Source organism: Sapajus apella, unplaced genomic scaffold (genome assembly GCF_009761245.1).
Source record: "Sapajus apella isolate SASKATOON/1434 unplaced genomic scaffold, GSC_monkey_1.0 scaffold24, whole genome shotgun sequence".
Classification (NCBI taxonomy): domain Eukaryota; kingdom Metazoa; phylum Chordata; class Mammalia; order Primates; family Cebidae; genus Sapajus; species Sapajus apella.
Genome location: NW_022436964.1, coordinates 17,347,248 through 17,368,322, shown reverse-complemented (window position 1 = coordinate 17,368,322; position 21,075 = coordinate 17,347,248). Strand labels below are relative to the sequence as shown.

At 47.0% G+C, this 21,075-nt stretch overlaps 1 protein-coding gene across 1 annotated transcript; it reads right to left on the bottom strand.

The window, feature by feature from the left end:
• Positions 1-208: 208 nt before the first annotated feature.
• DMRT3 (doublesex and mab-3 related transcription factor 3) lies at positions 209-15,240 on the bottom strand. The gene is made up of 2 exons (XM_032290787.1): positions 14,368-15,240; positions 209-1,901 (listed from the first exon to the last, which is right to left on the bottom strand). The coding sequence occupies exons 1-2, from the start codon at positions 14,825-14,827 to the stop codon at positions 937-939; spliced, it is 1,425 nt and encodes a 474-aa protein (XP_032146678.1). The 5' UTR covers positions 14,828-15,240; the 3' UTR covers positions 209-936.
• Positions 15,241-21,075: the final 5,835 nt, after the last annotated feature.

Below are 21,075 nucleotides of genomic sequence, written 5' to 3'. Positions count from 1 at the left end.
GTCGAAGAGAATAGAGGGAATTAACTCCATTCTTGAACAAATTATCTGTGTTTCTGAATGCAGCCCTAAAACTTTGCCATTCATATTTCTCAGGAACGCCTCGTTTAACTGATACTTTGATTCCTAATCCATGCATCAGTAAGTCGTTTTTACATCGTTTCTATTTTTAGAGATCCTCTTTCTACAAGTAGAAATGACATAAACCAAGCTCATCTCCTTATTTATTTTTTTTCTAGAGTCCTTAGCATGCTATATTAACCCGACAAAGCTTAATCTTGTGTTCGTTTCACAATACATTTCATGCAGTTCACAGCTGTGATTGGTTTTACATTGACATTACACATATATCGATTCAGCCATGTGAAAGGAGTAATTCTTAATGGAGTTTGTCTCTGAAAACTGTCCAAGCCTAAATAAGCATATGAGGCAGTTCACTCTATTCTTAAGTGCATCTCTCTTTAAAATGCAAGGATTTTTAGCATAAGAATATAATGTCCCTGTTTATAGTCCATTTGCAACCGAACCACTTCCTTTAGGTTTCACATATCCTGAGGAATCCACTTTTACAAAATTGCATTCAAGTATATAATTTCATTTAACATTCCAGGTTGGGTTTAGGTGCAAGGCTGACCTTCAGCTTTACATCCCCAAATAAATGTTCCATGGACCCAGCCTTCCCAAGACTATTCTTAACATTAGACTCTCTTTTACAATAAACATTCAGCACTAAAGCCACAGAGCAGAGCTATTTGGCATTTTCCAGTGAAGTGCAAGAAGTTAAATAAGTTATGTTTTTATTGCTAATGTATAGAATCAAGCACAGTCACTTTGTCAAACAGAAGGAAAGGATATACACAAGATGTGGCCTCTCCTCAGATGCCTCAGGGTCAAAATGCACAGAAAACGTCACCTGGCCGCCACCCATCCAGCACCACTTTAAGATGATGTGTTGAGTATTCTCGAGTCCGAGGAGTCAGACCTCTCGTCATAGTCGTCCTCGGTGTACATGGACTGCTTTGACACAATTGGACACCCATCATCAGGGATGGAAATCCGAGGGTCTTCAGTGGCACGGGCAGGAAGGACTGGTGAGCTTCTGAAGACGCTGGTAGTGTTACTGGGGAAAGGACTAACATACTGGGACCTCAACTGATACTGCTGCTGCAGCGTCATGGTGTTCCACAGGGTGACATCATTGGGCAAAAAGGGGCTCGACTGGTTTCTCGCCAAAGTATTCCTCAGCATCAGCGGGTACCGGGGTGGCTGGGGGAAAGGGTGCTGCAGAGGCACGGCCAAGGGATTGGGGACAACATTACTAGAGTCAGCAGAAAACCTCAACGTATCTGGGACTCGAAAGGCTGATCCCACAGACCATTTGGAAGACGAGATGGGGTAGGAGCTCAAGGTGTGTTCAAAGATGTGCCCATTGGAGGGCAACACTAGACTCTCGGGTTCTGCGGAAGTTCGCTCTGCTCCCGTGACTGAGGATCGGCTGGAGAGCAGGACTTCCACGGCACTCACCAAGTCCCCGCCACAGCCCTTGAGGATGAGCTCAAGCACTGTTGGCTTCTGATTGGGGAATATCTTTTTTAACACTTCGAGTGGTGGTCTGTTGGCTTTCAAGCTGAAGGGCAGAGAAACAGTCCCCGAGGGGCCCTCAATCAGGAGGTGATTCTGCTCCGCGTGGTACTTGGGGCTGTCAGGGCGGCTCTCAGGGTTGCCTCCATTTTTCTGGACAGCATACCCCCCTTCATCCACAGACACTATCTCAGGGCTCTCAGGGGTGAAGCAGCCCTTATTCTTTGTCACATCTGGGGAACTCCTCTGGTCAGTGTCCTTGTCGCTGAAGACCTCTGTATTGTCTGCTGAGCTGCCATCTCCAAGTCGTTCTTCAGCCAAATCTGAAAAACAGAACAGCTGAGTTAATCTTTTCCTGGTGTGCATAAAGAGGAACAGATGTGCTCAGAAGAGCCTGTACACGTGCTTTTTGGAAGAGCAAATGCATCCCAGTGGGTCATAATATACTACAAGCCTTTTTAAAAAAATTTGAACTATGTCACTGGCAAATGAAAAGAAAAAAAAAACCTCTAAATAAAGGGCTAGAAATCAGAGTGACTCCTTAGAATGCTTTGGGCAAGGAAGCTTGTCTTCATCATGGAACGGCTACATGAACCCATAACCACGGAAGATATGGTTTTCATAGCAGTGACAATCTCAATTAGGAGTGTCTGTGGGACCGCGGGAAACTCCTGGAAGAGCAAAGCTCAGGGAGAAACAGGAAAATGAGCTCAGCTTGTCCTCCAGCTCTTCTTCTGCAAATGAGGTCCCCAGCTGTAATCTAGGGACAGCACCATCCAGATAACCACAGGGAATTTTAATATTTTAAATCTATTTCCCATAGGCTGATTTTGTGTTAAATATGTCTTATGAACCAATCAGTGTGTTTCATCAGGTTACCATGTACAATAGCGAGCTAATTCAATTGCTAAGTGAAAGATAACTCTACCCATTGAAATCTTTCGTAAGAAGCCACTTGAGGGACTGGCAAACTTGGTTGCCAATAACTTGAGCTAGACAGCAAACAAAACCAGCTCTGAATTCTGGATGGCAGGATAAGTTGCTGGAGAGGAAAAAGGAAGTGGCTAGAAAGGGCTAGAGACTGCACGGGAGCATTATCCATCAATGAAACAATGCATCATCACGATCCACAGCCACAGCTGGCATGAGGCAGATACGTGTCCCTGAACGGTTTTGTTGGTGAAGTTCATGGAAAAGACTTGAAGATGCTTTTTTTTTTAAGCCAGTGAAATTTGAAGATACCATTTTGTATTATATGAAAAGAAGAAGAAGGGAAAAAAGCTTCTCAAATAAAGCAGATACCTGCTATAAAGTAAACCAGTTGCAAATTTAACATGTTGACCTAAGAATATTTTTACCTAATGTCTGGTAATATTGCAGGGCTCAGCACACAGAAAAGAGTAAGTCAGAAGGGTTTGCTTTGCAGTAGTAAATTCTAACAGGCCTTTATAATAAAGAAACATATTTTGTAGAAGCAAGCTATATGCAAATTGAGTTTTATCCTTTTTTTTGAGGCAGAGTCTTACTCTGTCACCAGGCTGGAGTACAGTGATGTGATCTGGGCTCACTGAAACCTCAGACTCCTGGGTTCAAGCAATTCTCCTGTCTCAGCCTCCTGAGTAGCTGGGACTATAGGTGCACACCACTACACCCAGCTAATTTTTGCATTTTTAGTAGAGACAGGGTTTCACCATGTTGGCCAGGATAGTCTCAATCTCTTGACCTCATGATTCGCCCACCTCGGCCTCCCAAAGTGCTGGCATTACAGGCATGAGTCACTGTGCCCAGCCGAGTTTTATCCTTTTTTGAAACATGCACTGGCTGTGGCTACTCAAAGCCAGGGTAACTGATCGAAAGATGAAAATTCGTTTTTTTTTTTTTTTTTTTTTTGAGAAAGAGTTTCACTCTTATTGCTCAGGCTGAAGTACAATAGCACGATCTAAGCTGACCGCAACTTCCGCCTCCCAGGTTCAAGCAATTCTCCTGCCTCAGCCTTCTGAGTAGCTGGGATTACAGGCATGCATCACCATGTCCGGCTAGTTTTGTATTTTTAGTAGAGACAGGGTTTCTCCATGTTGATCAGGCTGGTCTCAAACTCCCGACCTCCGGTGAGCTAGCAGCCTCGGCCTCCCAAAGTGCTGGGATTACAGGCGTCAGCCATTGTGCAAGCCCAAAAGATGAAAATTATTAATGACCTGGTTGTTGGGTTGTAAACAATTGCTTTGCCTGTGTTTGCTGCTGCCCTACCTGAATGGCCTCATTGTTGCCTTTTTTGTGAGCACACCTGTTTATGTACAGATAGCCAGCTGGTGAAATTTTATCAAAGCAGCTTGTAGAAGCCATCTTCTCCTACACTTGTTGTTTATTTTAAAAGTCTTAAAGGCCCACTTATGAACATTCTTCTAATACAGGATATATCTAAGTGTAACCAAAAAACAAAACTTTGGTCCTTCATAAAGCAATAAATATGTGGCAAACATAAGTAAATAATTTTAAAACATTCTTAAATTACCTCAGTGCAAGTGTCAACATAAATTTGATAGGAATTCATACTTATACCAAATTTGCATTTTAATTAAACTGCTTTTTTCTTTTTTTTTAACTGCTTCTTTTTTAATACAAAATGTAAGATTTCTAATGAGAGGTTCATTTGCAGCACAAACTTAAGCCATCTTCACTTTATATAATGACTCTGTGACAAAGACTCTATTGTAGAATGACTATTTTTGTAAGAGAAATTTGACATATTCTCTCCTACGACTTCTTAGGATGGGAGACCCAGCTTTTATCTCTTGAGTATTTGAACTCATATAGCATTTGAACTCATGTCCTTGATCCAAAAGAGAAATATAGCAACAAAAAGGCTTCTATAGATTTACTTTATAATCAGCTAGATGTATTTAAATTTTCCTGACTCATGACCCCATACATACTTCTTGGCTGTTACTCTATTATTAAACATTTGAAAATTATTAAACAATTGAAAACACTTGATAATATATGTAAATATACTATCACTTTCGGAAATTGGAAAAACAAGTCAAATACTCTCCCCATATAAATACGGTATGGACATAAAGTACTTCTTTAAAGTACTATGTACTTCTAAAGAGTTTTCTTCTTTTTTTAACTTTAGCCTACATTACTATGATCAGCACCAAGTATTTATATTTCTGCAAGATACTGGGAGAAACAGAATAAAGGATGAAAAACACCAACAAGTGTAAGACTCACACCTAAATTATGGACTTTATCTTCTGGGGAAATAAGACGCACATGCAGGAGAAAAAGCAAACAGGGCCTTGCAGCATTTGCTAAGCCTCAAATATGACACACATTACATACCAATGTTCATAGCAGCAGCATTCACAATAGCCAAAAGGAGAAAAAAACCCAAATGTCCATCAATGCATGAATGTACAAAACATGGTACACACACACAACACACACACACACACACACACAGTGGGATATTATTCAGCCTCAAAAAGGAATGGAATTCTGATACATGCTATAACATGGACGAACATTGACTGCATTAGGCTAAGTGAAATACGCCAGACACAAAAAGACAAATACTGTATGACTCCACTTATATTCGATACCAAGAATGGGCAAATTCAGAGGGAAAGTAGAAAGGTGGTTGCCAAGGGCTGGGAGGAAAAGGGAATGGAGAGTTATTGTTTAATGGGTATGGAGTTTCTGTGTGGAATGATGAAAAGGTTCTGGAAATGGATGGTGGTGATGGCTACACAACATTTTGAATAAACTTAATGCCACTGAATTATACACCTAAATACGGTTAAAACTGTAAACTTTATATTATGTATACTTTACCACAATAAAAAAAGAAAAAATATGTCATACGGTGTCACAGTAACGAGGAGATAATGAAGAGATTTTTTAAAGCAAGAGAAACAAATGGTCCTTCTTGGGAATAAAAGGTACATAAGCACAGCTGGAAAGCTTAAAGCTCAACTATTTTTAAAAGAAATGTGTGAACCAAATAGCTCTGTGTTTTAAAAGGTACCCCTGCCCCCGCTTTGGAAAAGTTTCAAACACTGAAAACATATTAGGAAATGTTTTTTGAGGTCTATCAACCAAATTGACTCTTCCACAGTACACTTCATGCTTCAGAAGAAAGTGGATCACACAGCAGAAGGCTAACTTAAAGGAGAATTACGGAATGAGGTTCCCACTAACCTAATAACTCTACCATTATAAAAATGTAGTCTTTTTTTTTTTCCAAGGTAGCAACAGATATACCATCCCAATCAACTGAATACAGGATTCAGCAGGATTACAGGATTACAACTCTGACAAAACACAATTCCACTTTGTACCTATTTTCCTATTTTCTTTGGAACAGATGGTAGTGGAATCTTATATCGATGCCAGCTTGTTTAGCAACTGTGAATTCTCAAACTGTGAAAGTCACTTTCTCATTTTGTTGTGTTACCCTTTGCCCTGCTACTGGGACATGCTAGTGCATCATGCACTTCTGGTTGCTTGTCAAGGAGTGGTGATGGATAGATTATGCTGAATCCTCCATACTCTCTCCGCAGGTTTCTGTGTTGATCACCCACTCCAACAGGGTATCTGGCTGTGCCCAAAATATGAGAAAAGCTAAAAGGATGTCTCAGGAATCAAATCTACAAATTCAGGGTATACCAACCAGCTGAGCTTAGCACTGTTTATACTGTGTTCAAAGGAAAGACAAAGATGATGAAAGAAGCAACAAGGAGAGCACACCTGTGAGGTTCATGCACCAGAGCCACACCAAAGTCCTGCTAAGGAGTGCTGGGTGAGTGGAATCTCCATCAACATCTAGGTTTTTGGAGCTTTAAAACCAGGCAAAGGAAGACTAGCCTCTAACTTCCCACCAAGAATAATTCACCAAACAACATTTCTGAAGGGCAGAATATACAATGCCTGCAATTTTGTGGCACTATGGTGTCTAGTACTGGTTGTATTGTAAATTATTCTATTATAAATACAGACTTGCACAAGTAATTATAGAGGGTGAGTTTTGAGCCCAGTGATAAAGTATAATAACAGGTATTTCTTTACATCTCAAGATTATTTCCTAAATAAACTTTACAAATCATTCTAGTTGGTTTAAAACACAAAGGCTTTTTCAGACATAGAAATGTGAAACTCCCAACTAACAAAATAAAATAGGAAATAATCCTGAAACATTTTGCCTTCTTTCTTCTTGAAACTGAAACCCTAATTCCTAAGACATTAAGAGTGTATTTCAACTGATAATATTTTTGCCCCTGGTAGATGGGTGTAGAAAGTCAAAACTATTAGTCAAACGAGGAAGTATCAATTTTATCAAATATTACAAATATTATTGAAAGTGATGAGTATGCTGTTTCTATCGCTAAACATGTAGCTATTTAAAAAATCTTACTAAATATTCACTCTTCTATTATATATTTCATGGGGGCAGAAACACTTATAGCCATCTCTTTTAAACTGCACTAGGGTAAAAAAGGTTTTTAAAAGAAGTAGATATTCAATTGAAAGGAAAAGTTTTTCTACAGATAACAATGCTACCAACTTCAAAATATATGCCACAAGATGACAACATAATTTTTTTTTTTTTTTTTTTTTTTTTGGTACAAGACTTTTAGCTAAGGAGAGAAAATAAACACTTATAAAAGTGACTTTCAATCTAAAATTATAGTTTGAACATGTAACTTTCTTTAGGGAAGTTTTTCATATGAAAATGCAATTTAGTAAAAAAAAAAAAATGTGTAATTTGAAATACTTTGAGAAAGTCTACCACATATGAGAAACAAACATTCTACTCAAGATGCATAAAAGTGAAAAATCTTTCTGACTTAGATGTTACAGGCTGTATCCATTATATCCAGTTATATCTACAAAAATAAAATAGTTCTTACATACAGAATGAAAACACAGAAAAATTAGCAAGAGAGGAATATTTCCTAGCTCAAAAGGCTCTGGACTCCCCCAGCCCTTTTGAAATCACGTCATGCATTCTGAAACATAGATTGTCATATCCTCATCCGGGCAAGGGAGGGAGCCCAAGCAGGATGAACTTCCACAGGAGACCATTGCCTAGTCAGAATTCTAACCACAGACAAACATTTCACATTTTCTGTTATCTTTATCTCACACTGAAAGTGATGAATAAAAAAAAAAATCTGAATAGTTGAAGATCTAAAGAACACCAGGGTATGATCTCACTCTAAAAACCTTCCTTTCTTCCTGGGTGGGTTGATGGGGTGGGGGAGGGTTGTGAAAATATATATATATATACATGTACACATACACACACACACACACACACACACACACAAGCCATGCTTTGCTTTTTAAAAAATCATTAACAACACTGAATTAATAATGTATGAAGCAATCAGAGTGGTTCCTTGACACTAATATTTTGGGGGAATATTACTAGAGATAGGACTGGGCTTAAGAAAGTATGGTTTATAACTGTGGACCTCATATATTTTGTAAAAATTTAGTTTTTATTTCCTTCTTGACTCAGAAGGAAATACTTTCCAAGAAGCAGAGGAGAAATTACCTACAAATCTACATGTTTATTTGGTACCTTCAAAAATGTACCTGCCTATCATCCATCTATTTAACAAATGCCTTACTATGCTCTCATGTACGGTGCTGGGTAAAATTATACAGAGATGATCAAAGCATTGCCTCCTGCTCACTGAGAGGCTTACAGATTACTAAGTAATCTTTTGTAAAATTCCAAGTAAGCTACAGTTAGTCATATTTTACAGTGGAATACAGCAAATAACTCCAAGGATAGCAGCTGGGCAGACCATGGTGTCTTCACAGGAGGCACTATTGTTTTAAATGCTCACATATAAAGATTATGGATGCCAGAGATATATGCTGAACTAAACAAAGTAATAGTGGGAAAAAAGTGGAACACTGATCCCTGCTCTGTAAAATTTATGTCTGCTTAGTTGTTGTAATCAAGAGATTGGAGATGTAAAGAATTGATATGCTGGGTGTTAAGTTTTTCACAATTATGACTGTTATTTGGTACTTAATGTGCCTTTTACAGCTGTTTATACAATAAAATGCAAAAAAAAAAAATAAAACCCACACCTAGTTATTTTAGTTTCCCTTCTGAGAACAGTAGTATGTGTTGCATTGCTCAGGCAAAGGGATGACTCACTAAATTGGTGTGGGACATAACTGGCACAATCACAAGGCGGTGGACCTGTGAGGACCAGCTGTCCCACCACGGCATCCTCCACCTTTGCCATGAGCGTCCATGCATACACCATCAGGGCCACACAGGACTAGACAAGGGGGTCCAAGGACCTAAGCAGCTAATAGCTAAGGGGCTGCAACACGTTAAAAGGGGGGAATAAAGGAACAAAGCAATAAGTGAGGAAGAAGGAAAGAGGAAGAGGAGGTAGGCGGGCAGGCAAATGGCTTTTTACTGGGCTCAGTCCTCTTTCCTGTCAGGAAGAAGTGCAACATTTCCAGAAAGGGGCTCCGAGTTCTCCTGGGACTTTGATTTATGAAGATTTATTCCTTTTCTCTCTGTAAAGTTGTTAGCAGAAGTGCTGACTGGCTGCAGCAAAGAATTTCTCATCAATGCTCTTTGATTGTATTTTGCAAACAAAATGCCTGTTGCTTGGTAACATTTCACTTGAGCCTGACCTTCTCCGAAAGTTATTGCTATCAGATTCGATTTACACTGTCCTCCTGTGATTACTGTAATCTTTTAAACCCGGGAGTTCATCCATCAGGGAAAAAGAAAAGTTGGTTGTGTAAGTCGAGAGCACGGCCATCCTCCAGATTTATAACACCAAGGAGTGATTTGGAGGTGGGGAGAGGTTCTTTCTCAGATGGCAGTAGAACTCTAGTTCCTAGATATGTAACACACTTTCATTTTTCCTGCCAACTGGTCCCCAGATCCACACGACAGACCCCAGCGCTTCTCCCACACCAGTCCCACGAAGATCAGGCTCTGCAGAGAAAGAACTAGGAGATGAGCACAGGCAGTACCTTCTTGGGTACTGGGGCTGGGTGAGGAAGGCCGAGGCCTATGGTTGCCAGGTAAAATAACAGGACGTCCAGTTAAGTGGGAACGTCAGATTAACAATGAAGAATTTCTAGTAAAAGTATGTCCCATGCAATATTGGCATCCTATTTTTTGTTTGCATGATTTTTGCAAAGCTGGCAACTCACCTCGGGACTTTGGACTCCTGCGTTGGGAAGGAGCAGGTAGTGAAGCTCAGGACGAGCAGAGAGGGAGTGGTGGCAAGAGCTGGACATGGGAGAGACAAGGGATGTGGCTGTCTCTGGGCGGTTCCTGAGCTGCCCACAGTGAGCAAGGAAAGAGCTGGCCCCTGCAGGCGTCGAGGAGCTGGGCTCAGCTGCAGCTCCGATCCCCTGGTGCAAGGGGACAGCGGCAGTCCAGTGTGGCCGCAGGGTCCCCCCTCCACTGCCCCCAATCTTTACCCTTACCTTGAGCCCGCTGTGGCCAGGGTACCAGTCCTGGGCCAGTTGCCACAAGCCCCCCAACACACACACCATCTGTACTGCATGCAAACCAGCCAAGCCAAGAGCTGGAAAGACCCCTCCCTGGCAGCGGCAGCATCCCAGCCCCAAGAGCCAGCCCTGGGGTGGGGTTTGGAAGAGACCTTAGTGCCTGTATGTGTATTCCTTTTTATTTGGTTGTGTTGTGTTTTTTAAAATGCAACTGAATCAAACCCTTGTTTTTTAAAATGTTTTTTAAATTTGGTTTTCCAAAATGCAACTGAGTCAAGGGGTTTGATTTGACTCACCTTTAAATCAAGCTGTCTTAAAATGAGACCTGTTTTTCAATTCACAGGTACACTTTCTTCATAAATGGTTTTTGGGTATTTCCTGCTTTTCATTTCCTCCTAGCCAATAGTCAGATGGTTTCCCAACCTGGCCTGGACGAGTGTTCCGTAATACCCACTACACTTGCAGGTGCTTTACTTTGGGAAAAAAATAAAGAAAAAAAAGGAAGTGCATCTGGTAGGACCCAATCAAGCTGGAGTAGAAAAGCCCAGAGACAAGCATAAAGATGCTAGGAGGGGCAGGACAAGAGGAAAAATAAAATAAAAGCAGTTTTCCAAAATCTCCTTATTTCTCCCCCATAGTTATCTTGTTTGCTCCACCCCCGTCCCTCAGTAAATCAACAAGAAAGAAGATCCTATTTTCCCATTTGATCCTGCTCTCTTATTCCTAACCAACTACAGTTTTGATTTCTTTTTCCCTTTAAGAGCATTTAAAAGAATGTGTGTACATATTCATTTTGATGGCAGATAGAGGCCCAGGAAGAATCTATAGCCAAAGATCTTTCTTCTCTTCACACCAAAGTCTAAGGCAACCCAGGAGACTCCCCTGGAAGAAAAGTTGGGGGTGGGGAAGAGAGCCACAACACAAGAATGTAATTTTAGCTTTTCACCTTGGTGGTGACCCTTAACTTCCCTCAGCTCTTGAGCCCACGTCCTGAAAGGCTGGCTAGCCTGGTTGAGACTGCTGATTCAGATACACTAACAGTTGGAAGATCTTCATGCCTCCTATATTTTCATGGGGAGAAGGAGTATGAGAAGAATGTAGAGGGAATTTAGAAGAATAAATGAACTCAACAGTGTATGTATATATACATATATACAAAAATATACAGCTGATATTAGAATTTAAATTTAAGCTACAGATACAGCTTTTAATAGATATATAGCTTAATATATCTGTATATGCAAATATATAGCTTAAATCAAAATGTTGGGCTCAATCAAAATCTCATAATTAATTCCAGGTGCATCATAGATGGTAAAGAGCAGGAGAAATCTATATTCAAAAAGAAAAAAGAAAACTTCATAACTAGAAGTAAAAACTACTAGAATATGAAAAATTTCCTTAAAAACACCACACATTGAAAGGGATGTTCAACATACTAAACCATGAGATAAAATAACCCCAGTCCTTTAAAGAATCTAAAGCAAAATTTGAGAAAAATTTCTTCCAGTTACAAAACTGAGTTTTGATGTGAATACATCACTCCCTAAACTGGGTGGTTTTTCTCCAGTGATTCACAGCAAACATACACTTTCTTAAGGCATGTGCTTTTCTCAAAGATTTCTTGAGAGGAGAGACTCTATGTGTTTTTGTATACAAGAAAAAAAATTCTCTCTCCACAGCTATGTACTAAAGAGGCCCTTTGCCCTGCAAAAAGACCAACCACATTTTAAAATCAAAGTTCACAAAGTAATAGATCTACACTGCCAGCAGATATTTAAAGATTTCTGCTGGTCTGTCTACTTAATGTACATGTGGACCTACCATTCCAATAGAGATTTGCTTACTCTCTACATATAGTGAACTACTTATCCAGGAGTAGCTCTGACATCCTTCTAAATACACGTGGACTGTTATACACAAATACATTATCAGAACAACTGCAAAAAGGGTGTAATACATATAGCAACAGGCAGTCTCAGTGGGCAGTTGTCTCCAACTTAAACCCCAAATGGACTTTATTCCTACAAGCACTGCGTAGAATGGATCCACTTGTCTGCTTGTCTTCCTAAACAATTATCTATTATTCTCCTACCTTTCTCCCCACTCCCCATCAGATTAGTGATTGGCTTTTTCAAAAAAAATGAATTATGGGGTCAAATCAATTGAAAGAAGAAAACAAAAGTTATGTACATCAATATGCAAGGTATGGGGTGCAGGTGACTAGCTGGAATCTGAGCCCCCTGATGCCTCAGTCCCCTATTCAATCCTATTCTCTTTTGCAATTACCTGTTTTCAATTTGGAAGGCTCAGGCTATCACTGAGTATTAGGTAGGAGTAAAACAGAGCACAGCTCTGGTTTGTCCAGTTGAAATCCGTTTCCTTTTTCTATTCTCCCAAAGCATGTATCCTGCTGCTGCTGCTGCAGCTGCTACTCCGCCTTCCTGCCTGCCCTCACTCCTCCGCCTCCTGGGGTTGTGTTTTTAGTTTTGTGACTCTTTAGAAATCATGAGCTTTGGCTATCCCAAAGAACACTCTGAAGAACAGAGGATATGAAAGGAATCCTCTTGAACAGAGACCACAGAACCCAATGCCCTATCACAGGAGTGCTGCTGGGCAGGTGGCCACTGCAAAATGCTACCTCTGATATTAACTCAGACCTCTGCTCTAGTCCTGGGGGAAACAGAACCAGAGACGCTGGAAATGGAAAAAAATTAAGAAAATATATTGGTACAAGTCCACTTCTAGAGCTGAGACCAAACTCCTCCTAGTTACTTGTTCAAACCTATGGGAGAAAAAAAAAAACCACTAAAACCTTTTTCTCCTCCTCTCATTCCTCTGTGGCAAATCCATAAATATAAAAAGATGAGACAGACAAAAGAGAGGACTGGTGAGCATTCTTGAGAAATGTTTATATGCTAACTTGGATTAAATATCCACAAAATCCAAGTTCAGCAAACTCTCTTCCATCTTTAAAATTCCCAGCCCTTCTCTCACACAGGCTGTTCTCAGAGCTTCAGGCCTGGATAGCATGACTGAAAGGGCAGAAGAACTGGACCTGCCAGTCACCCATCGACTCACCACCAAACAGGTGAGTCTGCATCGTTTCCCCAGCTGCACAGGATCCAAACAAAGCAGTCCTGTGCTCCTGAAAGCCTCTCTCCAGAAGCTAGGGTAGTCTTTAGGAAGCTGGCAGGTCAGTGTAGGTACCAGCTTTGCCACAGTTCTACCTACAGGAGGGCTCTGGACCTTCCCAATTCTAATTCCAGCATGCCTCCTTCCGGGAGAAGGTGGGCCGTTTTCCTTTGTGCATTTGACCCAGAGAAACACCAAACACGTGTCCACTGAATTTCAAGAGCCGTCAGAAGAGCTCTTGCGCTGGGCAGAACAGCAAGCTAGAAATTCCCCAGGAGGAGAGAGACTAAGAGACCCAGCTCAGGCCTGCCAAGCTCAGGAGGCCTGTAGGAGAGAAACGGATGGGTGGTGGGGGATCAGATTTTGTTTTTTATTTCTTTAAAACACGAAGACAACTGAGGGCAGCCTGGGGAACAGTGTTAAAGGATCTAGGAGGTTCTGCAAAGGAGTGAATTCTGGCGCACCAGGTCCCGCTATCAGCTCAGAAGCCTTTCGGGACCTTTTTACGGTCATTGCTAAATGGAACTTCTTTCACCAATTACAACAGTCTGGACGCCACGGAGCAAAGCTAGAAAGGCCATGGGTCAGAGTTGGAATGCTCGTCCTCACTCAAATTTTTCTGGGCCCTGGGCCCGGCCGGGCCGGCTGGGCGGGGCAAGGCCGAGAAGCACAGGCAGCTCAGAGTCAGCCAGGGCTGGGCCTCGGCTCCTTCCCTACACCTACCCATTCCAACCCCCAAATGCGAGGCCCTCTAAAACCCGCAGCCCAGGAAACTCTGCCCCATGTAGGGCAGTGTGCCCGCCTGCGTTTTAATTTGGTCCCGTCTCGACTCCGTTTATCTCCCTGCTCAATCTGACATGTTCCCCTTTAACCTGGGGAAGGCACCTGACGACCCTGATTCACAGTCCCGTGGTGTGGCTCCCCGGAGGCGCCTTCCCGGCGGGCGCGAGTGCCACCCGCGCTGTGTCCAGACTCAGCCGGCTTCTCCCGGGAGAGGAAACACCGGCCTGGCGGAGCGTGGGAAAGAAAACTCCGCCAGGCCCACTTTCCAAAACCTTGCCTCCAGGCGTCCCAGGTGGAGCTGCAGCAGGCATTCCGAAGTTGCCCAAGCGCCCGGCCAAACTCCCGCACCGCAGACGCTCTTACCTGGCTTGGCGAGCTGCGCCTGCAGAGCCCCGGGCTGCGGCTCGGAGGTCCAGCGCAGAGCCGCGGCCGCGGCCAACTCGGCAGCAGGGCGCGGCGGCGGCGGCGGCTGAGACGGCTGAGAGGCCGGTGGCGGCTGCGGGGCGGCGGCGGCGGCGTCCCCGGGCGGCGGGGGCCCGGGCAGTGCGCGCAGCGAGTCGGGGATGAGGCTCTCCAGGCTCTCGTTGGCTTGCTGCCGGCGCAGCGCCACCTGCGCCGCCATGACCCTCTGCCGCTCGATGATGAGGATGCACTTCTCGCAGGTGCAGTCCTTGAAGCGGCAGTAGCGCTTGTGGCCCTTGAGCCAGGAGAGCACGCCGTGGTTGCGGCAGCGCGCGCACTTGGGCGTGCGCTGCAGGGGCGCCCGCGGCGGCTGCGACACCGGGCCGCCCATGTACAGGTAGGGGGAGCCGTAGCCGTTCATGCCCCAGGCTCCCGGATGAGTTGACTGGCTGGAGGCGGGAGCGGTCCAGGGAGCTCTGGACGGCGGGGTTGCGAGGCACTCTCAGGGGCGGCCTCCGGGCGGCGCGACCCTTGGTCCTGTAGCCCCAGCGGTTGGGTGTGCCCCGGAGCGGCTGGAGGTGCCGCAGCCGTCTCTCCAGCTCCCTCGGCGCTCACAGCTCGGCCTCCCGGCTCGCGCCCAGCCAACCCCCAATGCGGGCCGCTGCTTTGGGCGCGCAGCCGAGTCGGCACGTCCTCCCTTGCTAAGGCGCAGCGGCGGCTGCAAGGAGCGGGCGAGAGCTCTGTTTAAGGTCTGAACCAGCTCGTCTGCAGTTCCCTCGCGCGCTGGCCGGACCCAGCACCTCCTCCGCCGCCCTCCTCCAACCCCTCCTCCTTCCCACCGCCACCCCCACCCCTGGGGTCCCGGTCTCCTTGCACTCCCCGCCCCACGCCTTCCTCCTCCTTTGCCCCCCTCAGGTCCCTGCACTTCACCTTCCTTGCCACCTGCAGCCAGGCCACGCTCGCGGGGGCGCTCACGGCCCCCTCCTCCAAGTCCTCTCCACTACCCGAGCCTGCAGCGGGAGACTGCAGCGCTCCGGAACGCGGCGTGCTCGCGGGGCGGAGAAGGGGAGGACCAGCGAGAGTGAGGGTGGGGGTCCATGTAAGGGAGTGAGGTGGCCGCTCCCCTTCTCTCTCTTCTCCCTTCAGTCCTGCTGTGGCCGCGTTTTTCCAAGCCCAAGGCTGCTTTTATCCCGACGTTTGGCTGCAGAAACTCAGCTCCGGGAGAACCCGGACCTACGGGAGTGTTGGGGGTGCACCACAGACCTGGGTGGAGTTTAGGATAGGGGATTGGAGTGATGTTGGTTTGGGAAAGTTAGGCTCTTTTCTTAATTTCCTTTTAAAACGTGTTTTTTTAATCTTTTGTTGCTTTGGGAGAAAATGTTTGTGGAGATCTGCCGGCCCAAGGATGACAACCCCCCCCCCTCTTTTTTTTTCTGGCAGGCAAATTTTACTTTTCGATCCTCCTCTCCATGTTTTAATATTAAACAATATCCTGAAAGGTCAGGGACATACGTGTTCCCGGAAAGAATTTGCTAAGCGCCAGGTATAAACTTTCAAGGAGCAGACGCAGAAGCCACATTAGCGCCCCCAAAGTTATCTCTTCCCTCTCTCCCAGCAGCCACTGGAAGCAAACGGAAGTCTGGAGCCAGCCACTCAATTCAGATCCCCAAGGATTCTGTGATTTAGTTATGGTTATGGGATAGGGCCACTTTTCACCCCTTAACCTACAGACCCCAGTCATAGATGTCTTGGGGGAGAGGGTCCTTGCACAAGATGACAGCAGAAAACTTCGTTTAGATTATTTGTGTGTTCCCATTCTCCCAGGAGTAGCCGGTTTGGCCTAGTGCAGACTATCGCTATATGTGCACAAGGAAGGCCCTCCCCCTCGCCCTCCCCCCTGCCCATCAGCAAATAAACAAAAACCAAAACAGGTGGATACACTGGGAGCAGGACAGCACAATAGTTCTATGCGAAGCGGGGCAGTTCCAGAGCCTTCGGTGGGTACGCTTCTAAGAGTGTTTGCACCAAGCGCATCTCCTGGCGGGGAATCGAATGCTAGATGAAATCGGGCAAGTCCGCTGCGATGCCCGACCCCTCGTGGGCACAGAGGCCCTTATCCCTCCGGGAGGCCGCTTTTCTTCCTTTTCTCCGTACTCCCCTGGAAGTAAGCAAACAACCCGAAAACGTTCCTCTGATGTTTGCTGTGAATTCAAGGGAAGCACCTCCAGGCGTTCTAGCAGCCAACCCTCTGCCTAGAAGGCTGATTCGCGGAGGAGAGGAGGATTTAAAACCGAACCCGGTTGTGTGTTTCCCTCGAAGCCTTTAGCTGTCCCGTATCACACACGTCCATGAGATGGGGATCGCGGGAGACTGACCTGGAGTGTGGACAAGGAGCCCTAACATTCGAGTGGGAGGCCATCCTCCAAAGCCGCGTGGGGTAGGGACCCCTCGGTCTTGCCGCTTCCCCCACCACTTTAATCCTTCCTCCAGTCTCAGCCTTCTCTAGGAAAGCAAGCCCTAAAGCACAACTGGAAGAAATTTCGTAAGCTCTGGGAACAGGAAGCAGAGGTCGCCCGCAGCCCTGTAGGCCCGAGGCTAGGAAGTGAGGAGCTGGACGCGAGTCATTTAACGCGCTGAGGTATACAGGGCCACGAATGACACCTTATCTGAAAACTATCGCGCTGAAACCTCCGGGTCTCTTGGAAACGTGGGGATCAACGACTTTTTTCAAAACCAAATTTCTTCCGATTTTCTTCAAATGGTCAGTGAAACCAGGGAGTAGAAAGAACTTGAGCATGAATAAATTTTTAAAAGGAAAGCAGAAGAGCTCTGCACCAGGTTTGTGGGGGCATTCTCACTACCAAGGCGACCCCTCTTCCCCGTTTCTCCCTTGGTCACCTAGCCACCCTAACTCCTTGCCACTCAAACAGTCTGGCATTATTTGGTCCCTGGGGCCCGTTTCACTCCGGTGCACATCGGGGGCTGAGATCTAAATACTCATTTGATATAGTGCAGTAATCCTTTTCTCATATTTGATGGGAATGTTTTCCATATCCCAGTATTTGACAACATCTCCCTATAGGGACAGGTTTGTATTTATGTTGGTAAAATGTCCCCTGCCTCAAAGTCTATTGTAACCCAACACCTGACAACCCCGAGTCCCATTTCTGTTTGCAGAAAGGGTTTATTCAAGCACATAATGGGATCCCAGCAGAAAGCCTTTCAGAACAAGGGGCTATGGTAAACTTCACCACATGAACTCCGTTTCCAGGGCTATTAAGCTTTTAATTGGAAAATAGCAGAGGAAATTTCAAGGTGACTATAACGTGTTAGCAGTTACTGCAGAGAAAAGCCTGAGCGGGAATGAATGTAGGAAGCATATGGTCCAAATCACATTGAGGAGGAGCGGCCTGCTTCTACTAAGTCCCCGTAGCTTACACACGTATGGGAAAAATCATCAAAGAAATTGGAAAGGGAAGGGGGAGGATTACAAGTAAATGTAACCTCACTAGACTAGATCCACTGGTGCTCTCCTCTGGATGGTGTGTGTTCTCAAACCGCAATTAACTAGAACTGTGGCAGATAACAGTGGAAGAGGGAAAAATAGTGTGCATCTGTGGGTCTTTCTCAGCACGAAATATCGCTGGGTGTGTGTATATGTAAAAGCTCAGGATGCAGGTGCCTTTGCTGAGAAAGTCAGGATGTTCTGACTCCAGATTTGGGAGTTCTCGTAGGTGCTCCTCATCCAACTAATACGTAATCAAAACGACAGTTTCCGATTGTCGCGGTTGTGTAACAGGAAATTCTCTGCTGGGTTCTCATGGAAGTGGCGGGGTGTGTGTGTGTCGGGGAGGGCGGTGTCAAGGTTCCTATTTTACTGTTTTCATTGCGACCACCGTGATGTCGGTGCAGGCAGATGCTAGAAGAAACTGGAGCGTGTAGAGACCCCTGTGAAAGCAGGAAAACGTATCCCCTCTCCTTGTGTGAACTTAACTACTCAGCTCTCACCCGGTCAGCTTCTCGACCTCGCTCTTCGGCCGGCTTCAAATTGAAAGGGATTGGGGAAGTCTAGCCAGGCGGTAGGCCATCCAGCAATCAATTTCTGAAGATGGCAATAATGTCCTCGTTCTCCCTCAGTCGGTTGGGGACAGACTCATGCAAACCCCCCATGAGATCCCCGAAGCCGCCCTCCGGGGCCAGGGGTGGAGAGCAGAGGCCGCCTGGGGTGGGGGAGATGACTGAACCCGCGTAGAGCAGCCGGGGGACACCGCTGAACAGTGGGGAAGGTCCTGGACTGTCTTGTCCCCACACAATTTTGGAAGGGAAGGAGACGGGCCCCAGTCGGAGGCCTGCTCGAGATCCCCACGTGCCGAGGCCTTTTGGAACAAACGGGGAGCAGAACGGCCTGTTACTTTGCTGGCTCTAAGCCGACCGGGCAGCAGCAGCCAGGTCCTTCATGTTCTCCAACCGTCGAAGCCAGCAGAGGCTCACACCTAGGGCCAACGCTCTCAACCTTGCGGATTCCTCAGACCCAGCCCGGATACAAGACCGCGCCCGCCTTTTATGGGGTTGAGGTGTCGCTACTGCACGGCTGCATCCGAGGGCCCAGAGCCGCGACCTCAGCCCCGCGCTTTCCAAGGAACTGGAAAAGTGCGCGCCTGGGGCGCTCCCCGCTGGGCGGCGGCCCCGGGAGGCCTTGGGGTCAGCCGCCTGTCCGGTCTAGCCTCGACCCCCAGTCAGGAGCGCCAGCAGCGGACCCAACGCGGAGGAGTAGGAGGGCGTGAGTCCGGCTGGGGGCGTCAGCCAAGTCCCCACACCGTCTTGGGACGGGGGGTGACGGGTCGCATACCGTCTACCTTAAGTGCGAAGGAGAAAACACGTCTCCACCAAGGTAAGATGCGCAGCGCTGATTTTAAATCTTAAGATAGTCTTTCCCCTGCGACTTTTAAACACAGAGGCTGAGGAAATACTTTTAGGTAATGTAAGCAACACTAAGGGACAAGGAAAGTTTCTTTTCCTCAGAACGTTGGCTCTCAGGGCTCTGGGGCACTTCCCCGGGACAGGCCACTTTTAAAAAAATCTCACCCGCCTCCCGCCTCCTCCCTTGCAGTCCCTGAACAAAGACCAGCCGCGGGGAAAGCAGGCGGCTGTGCGCGCTTCTAGGAAAGCTTTGGGCTTCACAGGCCCGAGGAAAAGAGGGGAAACAGCCCGCGCCGCCAGCACCCCAGGAAGAGTGGGCGCGAACTTAGCCTGGAAGCCAGGCAGAGGCGCCCTGCGGAGACGCGGGAACTGGCAGTAGTTAGGCTGAGGGACGCCCCACCCGGTCCAACAGAGGCCTGGGCCCTCCCCTCACTTTCCCGACGCCGGAGCCTTCAGGGCGGGGCAACTTCCGGAGCGCTAGGGGTCCCGCCCACCAGACGCGCCCCGCCTGCCCCTCCCTCCCTCCCCGGCGCCGCGGGCCGCGGCTTTGAACTGTGGAGAAGTTTGGTTTGCTGGTTGTTTGGACTGGAGGGCTGCGGGGGCGGCGAGGGGAGGAACTGAAACAAGTGGAGAAGGAGGGGCGGGTCCACGCTTCTTCCGGCAGGCGGACAGGGGAGGGTTAAGGGGACGTCTTTTAAAGGCGAGATTCACGAACGGTTGGCCGTGGCCCAGCTTCTAAGGCGCGGGGCCTGGAAGGCTGTGGGTCTAAGGCCTAGTCCGCGTGTGCGCTGAGGGCGTAGAAGAGCCAGGGCCCACGCCAGTTTCCCGCGCAAAATTCCCAGAGGGGCAGCGGCGCGCGGGCAGGCAGCCACGACTCTAACCCGCCTGGCGTACGTGGCCTAGCGGGGGAAGCCAAGGAATATTCCCCACCCCTCGACAGGCTGCCCTTAGGGCTTCTTAGTAAAGCGCGACGACGCGTTCTCAAAAGCGCCATTAATGCGACTTGATGCAAAACGTCAAAATGCGATGCAATACACGCATTCGTGGGGAACCGGTTGAGCATTAAAGTTCAAGTGGAGCGGAGGGGGCTGCATTTTAACATTTTTAATTTATTTTTTGAGACGGAGTCTCGCTCTGTCGCCCAGGCTGGAGTGCCGTGGCGCGATCTCGGCTCACTGCAATCCGCTTCTCGGATTCAAGCGATTCTTGTTCTTCAGCCTCCCGAGTAGCTGGAATTACAGGCGTGCACCACTACGCCTGGCTAATTTCTGTATTTTTAGTACATGCGGTTTCACCACGTTGGCCAGGCTGATCTCGAACTCCTGATCTCAAGTGATCTGCCTGCCTCGGCCTCCCAAAGGGCTGGGATTACAGGCGTCAGCCACCGGCGGCCGAGGGCGGGCGCGAGTCTTGTTTCCACAAGGACCGAGGGAAATGTCGGTGCGGGCCAGGTGGGTCTGACTCCCAACCCTGTCCCCGACTGTGTACAGCGGAAGGAGCCCCGGCTGCGGGTATGACCGTGGTGGCAGCAAGAAAGCGAGTGTCACCAAGGGCGTCCTGGGCCCCAGGCCTGCAGGGCACTAATTGGAATGTGAGCCAAAGGCCCAGGGCGTTGTCGCAAACCCAGCCGCCTGCTTGTTAAGGTGGGTTGTTGGCCCCAGGGTCAAGTGCGCTGGAGGCCGGGAGGGGTCACCCGTGCTGTCAGCCACTGCGGCAGCTGGATGCGGCCTGGGGGAAAGCGCGCTCTGC